Here is a 15,602-nt window from a genome sequence, read left to right on the forward strand (position 1 = left end):
AATTAAATAGTCAATAAAATACCACTTTTAAGTGCTAGTTACCATTTTTAGATCGTTCGTGTTATATTATTATCGTTTCTTATTCTTCTTAAGACTTTTACCTATGAAAATTTAAACGGGTGGAATCCAATTTCATATTCAAAAAATTTAAAAGGTTGAGCTACCAAAATCAAGACGTTAGAACTCAAATATGAAGTTAGACCTTGACAATTATGAAAATTCAGACCGATGATTGAAGCCTCTTATTGGAGATCTTAAAATTTGATTATGAGGTTGCTAAATTTAGCAAATTTGTGATTTTTATGATCCTAAAATGGTTGATTTTGTATTTCATCTCGTAACATAATTGTTATTTTAGAATGTCACACGCGAATTTTAAAACTAAAAGATAGCAACTTTTTTAAAACGAAATGCAGTCTATCGAAAATAGTTTATCTAATCCATAAAAGATATGATTAAGTCTATACATTTTATCTTTTTCAAACCTCGCTCGTAAGATTATTGTGATAATGTTGATGGTGTGGTTATTAGTGAAAGATTTTCCTCTCTTTTGGTACCCACTCTCAATTTTAGGCCCATGTAAACATTGGGCCCAATATATTTTGGTCCAATTACCGCAAAGTGCAAAAAAGAAATTGAAAATCAATCAAAGTTCATTTTCTTTGAAATTGGCGATCTTCATGCTCTGAAAGCAGAAATCTTCAACACCAAGAACCGAACTTTTCAGGTGATTTAAGTTTGTTGTTTCTCTTACTTTAATGGGGTCTCAATATTTTTCTGAATTTCTGCGATTTTATTTATAATTTTTTCCATTTCCCACAGTCATATTGCCAATTTTATTGAGTTTATTGATTGATTGAGTGTCCTTCAAAATGTCCATTTTTTTTCGTGATATTTGTAGTATTTATTGATCATTAACTGAGATGATGGATTCATGTTCCATAGTTTCTGAATAGGGTAATTGGAATTCAAGCATGAGTTAGGGATAAGGTCTGCGTACATAATACAGTACACTCCCCAGTCTTCACTTTGTGGGATTACATTTGATATGTTGTCGTTGTTGGTCGAATTCGTATAAAATTAGCCTAAATGGAAGTGGGGATTGATATAGTTGAGGACGACTTGTTTGGGACTGAGGCATAGTTTGTTGTTGGAATACGAATGGGCATATCAGTTTTGAGATCAATCATGACCCTGATATTTCTTGCAACTCTAGCCTTTTTCTGGTATAAGTTTTTAGCTTTTGGAGTCAAATCATGTCTAAAGGTCTTTGTTGTATGAACCTTGTTGGAAGTTCAGTGATAAGTGATAACTAATAGCCTGAAAGTGGAAGAACAAAAAAACTTATTCACTCCGTTTCAATTTATTTGCTTGGTTTTAACTTGGCATGAAGTTTAAGAAAGTAAAAAAGACTTTTGAATATTGTGTCTTAGACTAAAAAAAGATAGAATATATCTTTTTTTTCTTGTGGTCTTAAACACGCTATATGGAAAGTCAAAAATAAAAAAGTTGCGAAAAAAGGAAAGGAACATTCCTTTTTAAACAAACTAAAAACGAATGTAAGTCAAACAAGTTGAAATGAATGGGTATCTGGTAATATGTTATGGGATCGAATTGTGAAATATTGAGTTTTTACTTTGTGGCTGCTTTTCTTTTTATTTTAGTTCTGAATAGCAGTTCTTAGAAATTTTTACTTAGAGGTGAAAGATATTGGTTATCGAAATGGATATACCTACCGTTTCTGGTGGAGTTGGTTAGAAATTGAGAGATGGGGGTGATTATTTTTTCTTCTTTATAATTTTGCTATTAAATAATCTGTGACTAAAGTTGTTTCTCTTTGTGTAATTGATGAACAGTTTTATCTTTTCCCATATTTTTTAATGATTAGTTATTATTCATTCGTAACACCGCGAGAACTTATGATTCTGTGTCAAGTGTTCTCCTTTTTATGTTCTCCAGCTTGACTAACTTAAGCATTTTTTAAAGTATGATTCACGTGTGCTGTCTGCTGTTTGGGAATGCGAGGACATAGCTCCTCTTTCTTGGCAAGCATGGGGCCTTGCAAAATTTAGTTCTCATTGAGGGTGGAAATACTAAGAGTCAGTCTTATTAGATCTGAGATATTGACCAACTCTAATGAGCAACCGTGTGTTAATTTATAATATTGTGTCCACAGTTCCAAACAAGTTTGTGTCAGCTACATAAATCCTCATGTCATCATAATACAAAATAAGATAATAGTGAAGATAAGTCATATATATATAAATTGTAATATTGTGTCTATACTTAACAAATGAGTTTTCTGTAGAATTAGGGCCTAATTATGTGGCCAAGCTTACTCCCCTATCTTATGACTTCATTTTGGGACTCATAACCTGGAGTTCTTTTTAGGTAGATGTGTTTATTACCTTGTCTTTCTTCGGGCTGTTATCATAGTTAAAAGCATCGTTATCCACATCTTGAGAAGGAGAAGTTGTATCATTTTGTGGTCAGGACTCAGGATAGTGCAACAAGAGTACATTGAGACTTGAGAGAACTGCTCATGTAGCTTTCTGAATTTTCGCTTTGTCAAGACATATGAATGAATAAATGGGTAGATATTGTATGCAACACATTCCTTCAAATGGTCATGATACATATTTCTGTGGCTTCCTTTATCTTATTATGTTGCTGATGTTACTCTATTTCATTACTGCTTCTTTTTCATCTCTCCTTGAGCTGAGATTCTATCGGGGACAACCTCTTTAGGGGGTAAGTTCTCCTTCCGAATGTGTTCCACTTTCATCCGAGTTTTTCTTTCTTTGTCTTCTCTCCTTTTAGTCCCTTGAACCTTGTATGGTACTGACAAACCTGTGACCAGGCCAATTTTTTTGTTTTGATCCTCTTCTGGTAAGGTATATAAGTTTTTAACTAGAACATTCTTCTTTTACAGGCGGCACAAGCAGAGGAGTCTCGATGGAGTTAGCCGACAGAGCTGTTGGGCTCATTTTAACATTGACTAGTTTGTCCATTTTTACATATTATACCTTCTGGGTTATCATTCTGGTCAGCTCATATTCTCTTCCATCCCATTCTGTACTGACCTTCTATGTTGCTCAGACTCTTCAAAAATGTCGCCATGTGCATGTTGGATCCTTCAAAAGCAGTACGTCTTTTTATGGATACCACAGGTGTGGCGACATTATTGGAGAGTCCGAGCAACATAGCTGACCTTTGCAACCTAAGTTTTATCGGGAGATTGATGTGCAAATGTTGCTTTGTCCTTTCAGCCTCTTGTTGATAGCGATCATTTCGTGCACAAGTATTTTCTACCACAAGAATACGCTATTCTCATTCCTGTATATGCTGCAGTGGCGCTGATCTGCTTATTGAGCGTGTTTATTGGATACGTCATGCTCAAGTCCAAGAAGAAGAAGGCATGATGTAGCTGCGGCAAGTCCATTGTTTGCTCTATCGAGTTCATGATAATTGATCATCTTTTTAGTGCTTCTCGTTTTGAATAGCCCATGCCGGAGAGCACATAGTTTTTTTTTCTGTATTCTCGAGTCAACTACAATTTGGAACCTCTCGATATGATTTTGTAGTAGTCACTACTCACTACTCACTACACAGGTATTAAACAAAACATGGTTGATTTATTCTCTTGTTATTAGCTGGAGGAGTGTAAAAAACCTTGATCAATGACAGTTATACGAAACAAGTCTTTTGGTTTCGATCACCACCATTGTATCATCAATTACTACTTTGAACGTCACGAGTGAAAATTGTATAAGATGGGTGTAGGGAAGGTAGAATGTATGCACCACCACATGCTTTTCACTCACGAATGTGGTGAAAGTTCTTTGCCTTTGTTGTAGCTTTGCTTTTCACTTAAGAATGTGGATGAAAGTCCTTTCCCTTTGTTGTAGCCAAAGATTTGGCCTATGTTGCTCGGACTCTCCAATAAAGATGCACTCATGTGGAATTCCCCCCGAGAATGCACAACTTTTGGAGGATCCTACATACACCCATCGTTATCAAATTTCTGCCAACGCCTCTTTATTCAAAGCTATTTCTTTCATGATTTCTAACGACACTTCTTGAAGACTTCTTTTTTCATTCAATAGTCCCTCTCCTATAAGAGAGGACTTTCTTCACCCCCTAAACAAATTTTGACCTCAAGAGAAGGCAGAGTGACATAAGTTTACCAACCACTGGAAACTAATAACATATATTATAAACAAATGCTCTTAATATTTCAGTTTCCTTCCACTGAGTAATGGCTATACAAATGGCATTATAGATTAAAAAGACAAGATGTATATCGCTTTACAGCTATATATTGTATATATGAAGCTCGAAGGACCTCTACATATCATATACATATACAGGGTCGGACCTTGCTACTGATCCAGAAGAGAACTCTCTTCCTTAACGAGAACAAAAAGCCCGCCATCTCCTCTAGAAATTCGGAGATCACTGTCAACGTATGTCGTAATAAGCCATGATTTTGTCCTCTCACCTGGAATTGGAACCTTGAGAGGAGGTAGACCAGAAATAGTCCGGGCTATACCTGCCACGACATTTTCTAGAGGTCCCAGAGATTGCTGTAGAGGTGACAAACTTATGTTTTGGCCAAAGATATCCATGTTTTCTGGCAGATCTATTTTTGACTTGATCTCTGGAGGCTTAAATGTCCCTTCTTTGATTTCAACCTGATAAGGCAAATACTAGTTAGTATATGAATGCACACAGCTATGGATGTACCCTACAAAGTACCTGTATTCTTGATGAACTCTGAACTTCAAAGATAGCAGTTGCACTGAAAGACGAGGTGGCTACAGGGCTTGACAATGTAGTTGAGTTCTCTATGGTAAGGCTGCTCGTACTAATTGTTTGGCTAATCTTTTCGACCTTCAACAAAGGAATGGTGCCCACAGCCAGAAGAGGTAACAGCTCAGAAAATGCAGTAAACCTGAAACATCAGGAAGCAACAAAAGGATGAGTTTGTGCATAGTAGTATCCCTGTGGTTATCTACCTCAAATCCAGTTAGTGCATGTAATGGTTACATTTCCAACTAGTTCAACTCTTCTATGTACGTCAAGGGGATTCAACAATCTATATATACACAAACTAAATGTTTTTACCCTACTTGCACAGTGTAATTTTCGGAAGGGAGTTCAATTGAACTACCTTCCTTCAACGTCATCACTGTGTGCAGGCATTTTAGTATATTGCAACCAACACTAGCACTACAACGTTGAATACTTACGCATGCTGCTGTGGGAATTATAAAAATTGCAATTACCAATTGACTCTCGTGCACTTGACTAATAACATACGATACCAATTACCTTCCACCAACAACAAGTACCAAATTATGTCAATGGTACTCTAATCTAGTGAGGGACTACATAAGACAATCAATCATTCAATAAACATCTACTTCTATACATTCTTAATAAGATGGAATCAAGTATCAAGATCATCTATGTTGCTCGGACTCTTCAAAAATGACATAGATACATGTTGAATCCTACAAAAGTAGTTATTTGTTTAGTATTCGACAGGGGTGCAACGACATTCTTGGGAAGTCCGGCAACATAGACTCCATTCAATTCGAGCACATATCATTCCACCACAGGTAAATAAGCCCAAAACAGAAAATTGAAATGAGAAACAAGAACTCACACTAAAATCCAGTTCCCGTCGAGCAATTCAACTGTAGTTGGAGTTGGATTTGCTGCCTCCAACTTAGCAACCAGCTCCAGAGCCTCAGCTCGAACTTCAGATGAAGCCCTGAGCCCAAAATCTGTCCCATAAACCGTGTCAATTAAGCACCTTTTCATCTCTGCAACTCTCTCATCTTCTTCAACACCTGCATTGATTCTCCCCACTACCTCAGCTTCGTCCCATCCATCTTCCTCCGTCGATTCGGGTTCCGAAACACCCTGATTACTAACTCTATCAATGAAGTTATTGCCTGTTAGCTTAGCACCGATCCATTCGTCTTCGTCAATAGGAGGGTCCGAATCCGATACCGTTTTCTCGGGTCGGAGCTCCGGAAACGACTTCTCGCCCCACTCATCTTCAATCCCTGAAAAGTTGTTGATCCCAAGCTCAGCTCTACCCCATTCGTCTACGTCAATAGGAGGATCCGATTCCGATAACTTCGTTGTGGGTCGGAGCTCCGGTTTCGACCTCTCGCCCCATTCATCAACAAATGAGAATGGTTTATCATCAGAATCATCGTCGTTTTGCTTGGTTTTTGGAACAAACAATTCCCGAGAATCATCGAATGATGAATGAGTTGAAAATTCTGAAAGCTTTCTAAATCTATAGCTTGATATTGAAGAAGAAGGAAGAAATGAAGTATAACAGTAGGATTTAACAGTGGTATTAACGTTGAAAATGAGAGAATGCAAAGGTAGAATAGACATTTTTTTCCTTTCGACAGCTTTTAGCGTCGGTGACGACAGAGATTCCGGCCGATGAAGTGAATTTTCTCCTTCAAACGACGGTGGTCGTTGGAAATGCCACCGGACACGACCGTGGTTTTCTCTTCTTCTTCCCGGAGGAGTTTGACTTCATGTTTATTTTTTTAGATTAAAAGAAATATATCTGGTTAGTAATTGCTCGAATTCTTAAAAATTACGAAGAAAATTTATCGGATTCTTTAAAACATATAAACAATAGTTATCATATTTTTCAAAAATAATATTATATTTTTAGAAAATGAAAATCATCGAAAGTGAATCATATCATAAGCTGTATAACTATAAATTAAAATACTTAATTATTCAAAATTCGTAATTTTATTTGTAGATTATAAAAATATAATATTCAAATATAGTAGATATATTTGTAATATTTATTCTAAATTGAACGCTATAAATATTATAAATAGACTCTCTTTAGTTCACATTATTATGAAGATATTCTTAATTAATAAATTGTTAATATATCATATAATTATCGAATTTAGTTTATTTAAGGGAAAGTATGTAAAAACACTAACGTACCCTTCGGTTGACGTGGTTGAATTTGCACGACAAGTGGAGACTTCTATAAATTTCAAAAGGGTAATATCGTCATAGAAAAAAAAACCCAAAAAAGTAGCAGAACTACGTCGTTTATCTCACCACTATAAAATCCCATCAAGCTTCAATCTCACTAATCTCCTTTTTCAACATTCAACTCCAATATCCCTCGCCGGGAAACCAAAAAAATCTAGGGTTTGTTGTTCACCGGACTAACGCCGACCATGGCTATGCACGCTGGAGTAGGCTTAACAAAGATCGTGTTCATCGTCGGAGCAGGTATACACTTATTCATAGACTAGTGTGTTGTAAGTTTTTGTTTGTGATGGATTATGGTGAATTTCGTGATTTGATCTGATATTGTATGAATTATATATGCTTTTTTGTGTATATGTAGGGTATACTGGTACTTTGTTGTTTAAAAACGGAAAATTATCGGATGTGATAGGCGAGCTTCAGGTATGTTTTCAATCTTGTTTTTTGATTGCTCGAAGTTAGATTCAATTTGCTTTTTGTGTTTTCAATTCTGTTATAAGAGATTGTACGGTTTTATATCTATGTTACTATGTGTGATATATGTCTTTTGTTGCATCTTCAGTGAGCTAGAATCTGCTTAGATGTTTAGCGTCCTTCACCTCCAACCTTTAGGTTATAGGTTCCAGTCCCTTACCTTAAGGACATAGATTCAAGTCCCTTACCTTAAGGCTAGGGAGTTTGAGTCACTAAGGGAACACTAGGGAGTTTGAGTCACTAAGGGAGCAAGCTAGGGCCATATAATAGAAATTGAAACCAAAACTGCCAAGGGGCATGATGAAACACGTGTGTTGAGTTTGAACGTTTCTTTTCCAATGTTTGTGGCAGAATTTGGTCAAAAGTTATGAAAAGACGGGGGAATCAGATGGTGGAGACTCGGATGTCATTGCTGCACAGGTACCCAACTTAATCTTGTCGTTAGGATGATTTTATTTATTTAATATGTTTTTTGGTTAATCAATCGAGTTGTGATCTGCTAAGTTGCACGGATTCTTTACTTTCGAAGCCTCACCCATGTTGGATTCTCCAGAAGTACACTAATCTGACACACACTCATTGACATTTTTGAAGAGCCCGAGCAACATAGATGATCCATTTTACCTATCAATTAGAATTTACCTCTCTAAATTTCAATTTCCTTTCCGTAGATTGAAATTAAGAGGCCTTAAACACAAAAATATTATGTACATACTACTTGGTTTTAGAGTGTATATTCTGAAATGACAAAAAGCATTTAACTTCCCATCTTAAAATCTTTATTTATCAATATGAAGATTTAAGTTTAACTCAAGTTGCTAAAATATTCTTGATAAAAAGTAGATAGTTCCTCTTTTTTAATTAGTTTTTTTAAAAAATAATAACATTCAATATTATTTCAAATGAAGTTAAAATCATAAAATTCACTATTAAAATTTTTTGGGCCTAAAGCAGATGTTTACTAGCCTTGCTCTTGAGCCACCCCTATGCCCACAATATCTAGATATTGTTGCGTGGGCATGAGATATAATTTGTTATTTGTCATGGTGTTGTGTATGGAAGTACTAATAATTTACCACAAAATGTAAATTCTGCTGAAGAGAAATACCATTGTTTGAGATCCATTATTGGTCTAGAAACTATAAGCTAGTGATGAGTGGTAGGATGATGGTTATCCCGATGCTATTCTCCCAGCCGCCTCTCCAGTGGGACTTTCTCTGTCTTGTATGGATGAGATTTGAAATCCATGGTGAATCTTCTCTACCAAAAATGGATTAAAAAATTCTCTATATTATACTTGTTAAAAAAAAAGGGTGAATCACCCCTACTTCTTTAGGACTTCAATTGATTCCTTTATTTCTCTTGTAGGTTCGTAGATTGGCAATGGAGGTTCGGCAATTGGCTTCGGCACGATCAATTACTGTTCTTAATGGAAGTTCTAGTGGTATGTTCTACCATTCTTTCAGTGATGCCTTCTCATACTAGATTTTTCCATCTTTGCCTTTGACTTGGCAGAAGTTGCTTTTTAATGATGGTGTTCCTTGATCCCATTTTTCCTGGCAGGTAACTGGACATCTCTGGTAATGCCAGCCGCTGCAGCAGGTGCCTTGGGTTATGGATACATGTGGTGGAAGGTGAAATAACCCTTATATTCCTTATTTATTAATACTACATCTCAAAGGAGACTGCCACTAGCCTGAAGAAAAAGATACCATGTCGAGCTTTTAATAATTCATGCAATACTTTCTTTCTCTCATGATCTCTAATTTCACTGTGTTATCTTCACCTCTTTCTCTCGTTATACTTGTAGGGTTTGTCATTCTCTGACCTTATGTATGTAACAAAAAAGAATATGGCAACTGCTGTCTCAAATCTGACAAAACATCTTGATAATGTCTCAGAGGCCCTTGCTGTAAGTATACACCTGTGCTTTCTTCTTTCGTTTTTCCTCTGCAATCTTTGCACATGTTAGCCTTGCCATGTAGTCAAGTTAAAAGTATGCCCTTTTTCCATTCATACTTACAGTGATTAGGGTTCTTCCGGTAAAAACTTGATATCCAATAGTGTGCTGTTACTACATTATCAGATCCCTCACCCGCTGGGGACTCCTGATGTTAGCCAGAAACCATTTTTCGTGTTTGTATTTTCTGAAATTACCTTATCATATCTGGTCCTATTCAATTGGGCTTTTTGTAATGTTAATCAACTTTGGGCGGAGAAGGAGGAGGGAGCAGGAGAGGGCCCTGAGCCGGGAATTTGAACTTAGAAACTAGCTGGATTGATGTGTCCTACGTCTGTTTAAACGTTGGAACTCCCAATGTCGGGTCTAATTACTAAAACTCACCCCAACAATCCATTTGGCGCATTTAAATCAGATTGTATAGTACACCAAAAGTTGTGTTGGAGATTATTCGATGGTCTTCTGGGCTTGCACATGCATCATTTGTTAGTTGCTGCTTCTGTGCGTCATGGCAGTATCTGCCACATGTTCCTGCTGGATAGGGACCACGTTTTCTGCATGATTTGAATCACTAAAGGAGTGATCTATTTTACCTGCCAAGATTGAGCTTCAACACATAATATAAATTATGGACAATTAACTTGGTATGGACAGACTTTCTGTAAAGCTTCCTTAAAACTTCGGTGGCTGAAGCTTATTCTGGTTAAGTTGGAATTGGTTGAAGAGTACACATAGCAGCTGTTTGCACTTCGCAGGAAACAGCGAGTTCAAGTCTATGCAGTGGGCAATGAAATATTAGTGTAGTCATTGTGTGAAAATATTCCAACTATTACACATGGGTGTAAGTTTTTTAATCTGACTTGGCTCATCAAGTCTGTGCTTCTCTTCACGGGTGGCGTCTGTTTGAATGTGGAGATGATGTATCGCTTTTATTTTTGACGTGTTTTTATTTACAAGCAATAATACTAAATTTGAGAAAGCTTCATATTTAAGCCTAGTTATCAGTTGGTTATCAAGGGTCTTGTTACCTTTCTTCGTTCAGATGAACGGATAGAGATTCATTACTTTGATATATATCATACAATTCTATTTACATAGCTTCTTCTGAGCTGACACTTTGACATGTTTTATGTACATAAATTGCATCAGCATCAACATTGTTTCTAAATGTTATAAATATGCGGGTTTGTAATTATAATGTCTTGTTAATCCCATCCTTTCTTTTGTTCTGTTTTGTGCTTTGATCAGGCTACAAAGAGGCACTTAACGCAGCGAATTGAGAATGTGGATGGAAAATTGGATGAGCAAATGGAGATGTCAAAACTGATTAGGAGTGAGGTGTGTATTCTGGGGTTGTCATCTAATTTCATGGCACTGCATTATTTTATTTTTATGTTTCTGTTGTAGCGGAAATGTCAGATTCCTACCTTCCAGTTCCGATGACCACAAGAGAATCATAATACTGAATTACTGAGAATCATAATACTGTTTTTCCTTATCAAAGTTAAAATCACAGAACAAAATTATAATGAGAAGTATGGAGTTGGTACCAATTAAAAGAAAAGAAAAGATAAGTATGGAGTTGTTATAATCAGGTTTTTGTTGTTCTGGAACAGGTTAATGATGTGCATGGCGATCTGTCCCAGATTGGTTTTGATCTGGATCAACTAAACAGGATGGTTTCTGGTCTGGTGAGCTCTTCTTTCAGGCATAATGTGTATTTCTCCAAAAAGATTTTAAGGCACTTTTCTTTCTGTTATATCTAAATCTATGTGGAGTACAAGCTTTTTTCAATGGTCTTAACTGTCATCTTGGTCATGGTGCCTGTCTATGTAAACATATATTGACATATCTATTTCATAATAATATCTGTTACCTACTGATCTTTTTATCTCAACTGTATTTGAATTTGTAGGATGGCAAGTTACTTTCTTTGGAAGGCAAGCAGGTAATTTGAAAAAAATGTTATTTCAGCTGTTACTACAAATTCTGTTCATTATTATTGATGGCCAAAAAGGTCTAATATGTGGTTTCTGGAACTAGTAGTGAATATCTATTTTCCAAGTCAGCTTCATTGATATTCAGTACTAAGTATTGCACTTACTGTTGATAACAGGACCTTGCAAATGCTGGTGTTATGTACCTGTGTAATTTTATCAATGGAAAAACGGTGAAGATGCCTGAGACACTGCAGGTTTGTACAATTGTTAGTTCAAGTAATCTCTTACACTAAAATGCTGTTCGCCTCAGCTTTATGCTTGCACAAATTGACTTTTGCTTCTAATCCTCTCCCTGAATCGGAAGGCTCGGGAGTGTGGATACGTTTAGTGAACCAGAAAAGAAATAAGTATCCTTGTTCTAAAAAAATTCCTTTTCAAGTACAAACTCTTTTTCGACTTAACTTCAAATACTACTTTTTTCTTTTTTCAAATATCACTCAATTTGTGTCCAAACACCACCCTACTTAATTATTCTCCATGCATGATAGGATTTTCTTGAATTTTTTCGTATTTAAAGCATGGAGAGAACCTCTTAAGATACTTATACTATGATCCAAAGACCACATAATTGGATAACAATTTTGCCTTGAATGTTTCTGATTTTTAGTTCTGGAGAAAGTGAGATGGAAAAGTTTGTTTTATCAGTAATTTTACTTCCCTTTGAGAAGAGTTCTGACAAATAGACCAGAACTATTAATGGCTTTGGTAAAGTTGAGTCATGGATATTTTGGTGTATGAGATATTTTTTGCAAAACATTGGGAGGAGCATTGCTAGAATAAAATACAGTGGAGATAATAAAGATTTTTATTACATACATTGAAAAACTGTGATACTTTCTAGGTAGTTTATGCTCTATGAGCCTATTTTTCTTCTCTTTTTGTATGATATGATATTTTGATGGTTTATGGTTGTTCTTGATGCTTGCTACCAATATGTTTTTAATCATAACTTCCTTCTGCAGGAACAACTTAAAATTGTGGGCAACTCTACACCTACTCTGATGGTACTTCGGCTAACTTGAACATTTCTTGTTGTGTTACTGCTTATTGTCCGTCTGCTAGAGCATATGCTGTGGTTCATATTTCTTGTCATTTCATATTGTCTCGGTGAACATCAGGAACCTTTGTAATTTCACTAGTATTTGACTTCACTAATCTTGTTACAGGGCCTTAAAGAACTTGTGGATGCCTTACCAGAAGTAAACAGCAAGAGACTTATTACAGATGGCACTACTCAAGATGGTATTGATAAATTGAAAGAGCCACCTAGACCCCTGTTGAGGTATTGTTTCCGACTTTCTTCAGTTCCAGATTCTTTTCGCAAGTTTTAACGCCGCATCTCCCCATTCTCTCCTTTTCTTTTATTATGATCACTACAAAAGATTGTAGTTGCTTATTTTAATAATTTTTTTCCACCTGGGGAGTTGGTATTTACCTTTTTCTATAGTGGTGGCGGGGTGGGGCAGTGGCGGTATCTTTTGCCAAGATCTACTAGATATCTACAAATAATTGACTACTATGAGGTCATTTAGGAATCGATAAACTTCAAATTCTAGATCCGCCTTTGGAGCAACAGGGGATTGAGTGGACTTAACCTATATAGGTCAAGATCCTTAAGTATCTTCTGCTGAGGAATAACCATATCTCTTTCTAATCATTTTTTCGTTGATGGATTTAACAGGACTGCCTCTACCAAGTGCTGATTAAGGGAAATATGTGAATTTCTCGTTTTGTTATTTCTTTTTACCTTTTGATGTGATATATGAAGGCACAACATATGAAACAAGGGCGGGTGATGATTTTTTTTTGTAATGAATAGCAATCTATCAGATTGCTTTTCTGGGTTTGTTATGATATGAACTTGTCCTATGCTATTTTTTCACCCATGTTAGTAATTATACTCGCAGAAATTTGTACATGCTAAAATAAGTACACGCCAGTGAATGGAAGAATACTGCAATGCTATGTTCTTTTTACCGTTTCTTTGGAACAGGATTGTGCATTCTTTGGTTATTTTTGTATCTTAGGAGGCGCTACTTGTGGAATTTCACTAGTATGTTAATATGCAAGAAAGCATCTCTCTCTGTGTTCCTGTATTTTTAGGTTGTTTGTTGGTTGTTACGTGAGTTTGATCAATGATTGTCTACTATCACAAAGTGTAGCTTTAGAAGCAAATTGGTCAATTTTTCAGCCTACTTTTGTTGTTGAATTACCATACAAAGACAAAATAACCCTGATTCTATTGGGCTATAAACCAATGCAACTATTTTGGTATTCAAAAGACAAACAAAGATACTTGTTTCTTCTTTCAACCAATCTTAAAAACTATGTCTTCCTGTTGTTTTTATTTAGGTTAAAGAACAATTACTTGACAAATCTATCAATAACTATAGATTATTAATATTAGCAAGTTTAGGATATTGACTCAGTAAGTTTAACATATCCTATAATTCAAATTAAAATCGATGAGTTCTGCTGAATGTAATTTAACATAAATTCTGCACTGTTTTGATTTTATTTTTTTTTTAAAAGATACATTGAAGAAAAGTAGTAAATACGTAATATCTTTTGCAATGCTCTTAAAAGACTCAAAGTTTTTGAGTCCATTATTAAACCACTACTAAAAGTAAGATTCCATTTTCTTTTTTGGGGTCTCTACTTTTTATTGTAATAGAATTTTTATTATACTTATATATATTAACTTCTGTCTGTATTTGTTATCAAAATTGATAATGAATGTGATGATAATTTTGAATCTGTCTCTAATACCATGCATAGGGATTCAGAGTGACTTTATCGAACTTTTTTTTATCAAAAATAATTCTTTTTGTTTGCCAAATCTCTAGACATAAGGGAGACTTCAAAGGCAACAATAAAGCTAGCTTGAGAATTTGCTTTAGGTTACGAGTTTGAATTTCAAATAATTCGGCACTTTTGAAATTTTTAAAAGGATTTAATTAAAATTACTGGCTTCGTTACTAGATCAATGGTTAGTAGAGCTTCATAATTTAAATTTTTGGTAGTTTCTTGTTGCTCTCTAACTTCATTGAAACACAAATATAGTTGAATTTGTGAAAGATTTGATCATAGTCAATACTATTGAAACTTAAAAGAAAAATAAATTCTCCCCCCAAAGGCATCATCTCTATCAAAAGTACTTAGTCAAATTCTAAGATGAATTAGCATAATTATTACTTAATTAATAGTTTAAAATATTCATGCATTTATTAGCCATGATTGAGCTTTGGATTATAGTTAATTATCATGTGCCCAGCGCCTTTCATGAAAAAAAGAAAATAAATAATAGCTGACTAAAATATTAGAAAAAGAAAACTTACCTAAATTGCTTACTAGTGCACCAATAATTGAATTCAAACAACATCATAAATAATAAAGAAATTCTTTTTATTAGATTCACAACTCAAGAAAAATTAATTTTAAAATTGAAGGATTAATATAACACATGTTTCAATATTTATATTTCAAATTTGAAGTTAAAAATAATATAGATAAATAAGTGTGAATAAGTGTTTTCTTTTTTCATTAGGTTGAATTTACATTATTAGTTTTAGCTACGGATTCATAAAATCCAATAATCTAACCAAAATTTATATTTATATTAAAAATTTACTTAATATTTATATATAAATATTGTATTTCAAATTCATTAAGCTATAGTGTCGTTTTAGAACTCAAAAATTTAAAAGACTAATTCTATCCTATAAATATCATTGTTGATAGCTACGTTAATTAAAAATATATATATATACTTACCCAATACAATAAATAACAATAAAAATTCTAAGGTTTGAAAATAATTAGTCAAAACTTTCATCTCTTTGACTTTCAACATTATTTTTGGATTTTTAGGCACATGCATGCATGTATTTCTATTATCTTTATATAATGAATAAATTATAATAATCATAAATTATTAATATTTTATGTTAAACATGTTTAAGAGTATAATTCTTTTTCAAATTCTGTTAACGCGAAATAATTTTTTTTATATCGATATATTCTTATCTTGTTAATGTGAAAAGAGATTTTGTTTATGTAGTATAAATAATAAAATAAATATTCTTAAAGGAGGAATGTACAGTAAGAATTGA

The 15,602-nt window shown here is 34.6% G+C and overlaps 3 protein-coding genes across 4 annotated transcripts; 2 read left to right on the forward strand and 1 right to left on the reverse strand.

Moving 5' to 3' along the window:
• Positions 1 to 614: 614 nt before the first annotated feature.
• On the forward strand, positions 615 to 3,718 carry LOC101264537 (dolichol-phosphate mannose synthase subunit 2). 2 transcript variants are annotated; one of them, XM_004244355.5, is made up of 3 exons: positions 615 to 727; positions 2,933 to 3,045; positions 3,270 to 3,718. In XM_004244355.5, exons 2-3 carry the CDS (start codon positions 2,956 to 2,958, stop codon positions 3,420 to 3,422), a joined length of 243 nt encoding a protein of 80 aa, XP_004244403.1. In that variant the 5' UTR covers positions 615 to 727; positions 2,933 to 2,955; the 3' UTR covers positions 3,423 to 3,718. The 2 variants fall into 2 exon arrangements, with proteins under 2 accessions (XP_004244403.1, XP_069143753.1); XM_069287652.1 differs by lacking the exon at positions 615 to 727 and adding an exon at positions 2,629 to 2,751.
• A 464-nt stretch (positions 3,719 to 4,182) lies between these two features.
• Positions 4,183 to 6,717, reverse strand: LOC101265047 (plastoglobulin-1, chloroplastic). The gene is made up of 3 exons (XM_004244357.5): positions 5,672 to 6,717; positions 4,759 to 4,954; positions 4,183 to 4,694 (listed from the first exon to the last, which is right to left on the reverse strand). Exons 1-3 carry the CDS (start codon positions 6,418 to 6,420, stop codon positions 4,383 to 4,385), a joined length of 1,257 nt encoding a protein of 418 aa, XP_004244405.1. The 5' UTR covers positions 6,421 to 6,717; the 3' UTR covers positions 4,183 to 4,382.
• A 385-nt stretch (positions 6,718 to 7,102) lies between these two features.
• Positions 7,103 to 13,480, forward strand: LOC101265351 (uncharacterized). Its single transcript, XM_004244358.5, has 13 exons — positions 7,103 to 7,299; positions 7,418 to 7,479; positions 7,882 to 7,950; positions 8,899 to 8,974; positions 9,094 to 9,164; positions 9,341 to 9,442; positions 10,739 to 10,828; positions 11,107 to 11,181; positions 11,406 to 11,438; positions 11,607 to 11,684; positions 12,453 to 12,494; positions 12,657 to 12,772; positions 13,172 to 13,480. Exons 1-13 carry the CDS (start codon positions 7,245 to 7,247, stop codon positions 13,191 to 13,193), a joined length of 891 nt encoding a protein of 296 aa, XP_004244406.1. The 5' UTR covers positions 7,103 to 7,244; the 3' UTR covers positions 13,194 to 13,480.
• Positions 13,481 to 15,602: the final 2,122 nt, after the last annotated feature.

This window comes from Solanum lycopersicum, chromosome 8 (genome assembly GCF_036512215.1).
Source record: "Solanum lycopersicum chromosome 8, SLM_r2.1".
Classification (NCBI taxonomy): Eukaryota; Viridiplantae; Streptophyta; class Magnoliopsida; order Solanales; family Solanaceae; genus Solanum; species Solanum lycopersicum.

Excerpts from the sequence above, each read along its gene's own strand:
- LOC101264537 (XM_004244355.5), top strand. The coding sequence starts at position 2,956 with ATGGAGTTAGCCGACAGAGCTGTTGGGCTCATTTTAACATTGACTAGT. Across the intron at positions 3,046-3,269 it reads CCTTCTGGGTTATCATTCTG|CCTCTTGTTGATAGCGATCA; the intron begins GTCAGCTCATAT and ends TTGTCCTTTCAG.
- LOC101265047 (XM_004244357.5), bottom strand. The coding sequence starts at position 6,420 with ATGTCTATTCTACCTTTGCATTCTCTCATTTTCAACGTTAATACCACT. Across the intron at positions 4,955-5,671 it reads GACGGGAACTGGATTTTAGT|GTTTACTGCATTTTCTGAGC; the intron begins GTGAGTTCTTGT and ends CTGATGTTTCAG. Across the intron at positions 4,695-4,758 it reads AGAGTTCATCAAGAATACAG|GTTGAAATCAAAGAAGGGAC; the intron begins GTACTTTGTAGG and ends TTGCCTTATCAG.
- LOC101265351 (XM_004244358.5), top strand. The coding sequence starts at position 7,245 with ATGGCTATGCACGCTGGAGTAGGCTTAACAAAGATCGTGTTCATCGTC. Across the intron at positions 9,443-10,738 it reads ATGTCTCAGAGGCCCTTGCT|GCTACAAAGAGGCACTTAAC; the intron begins GTAAGTATACAC and ends TGCTTTGATCAG. Across the intron at positions 10,829-11,106 it reads CAAAACTGATTAGGAGTGAG|GTTAATGATGTGCATGGCGA; the intron begins GTGTGTATTCTG and ends GTTCTGGAACAG.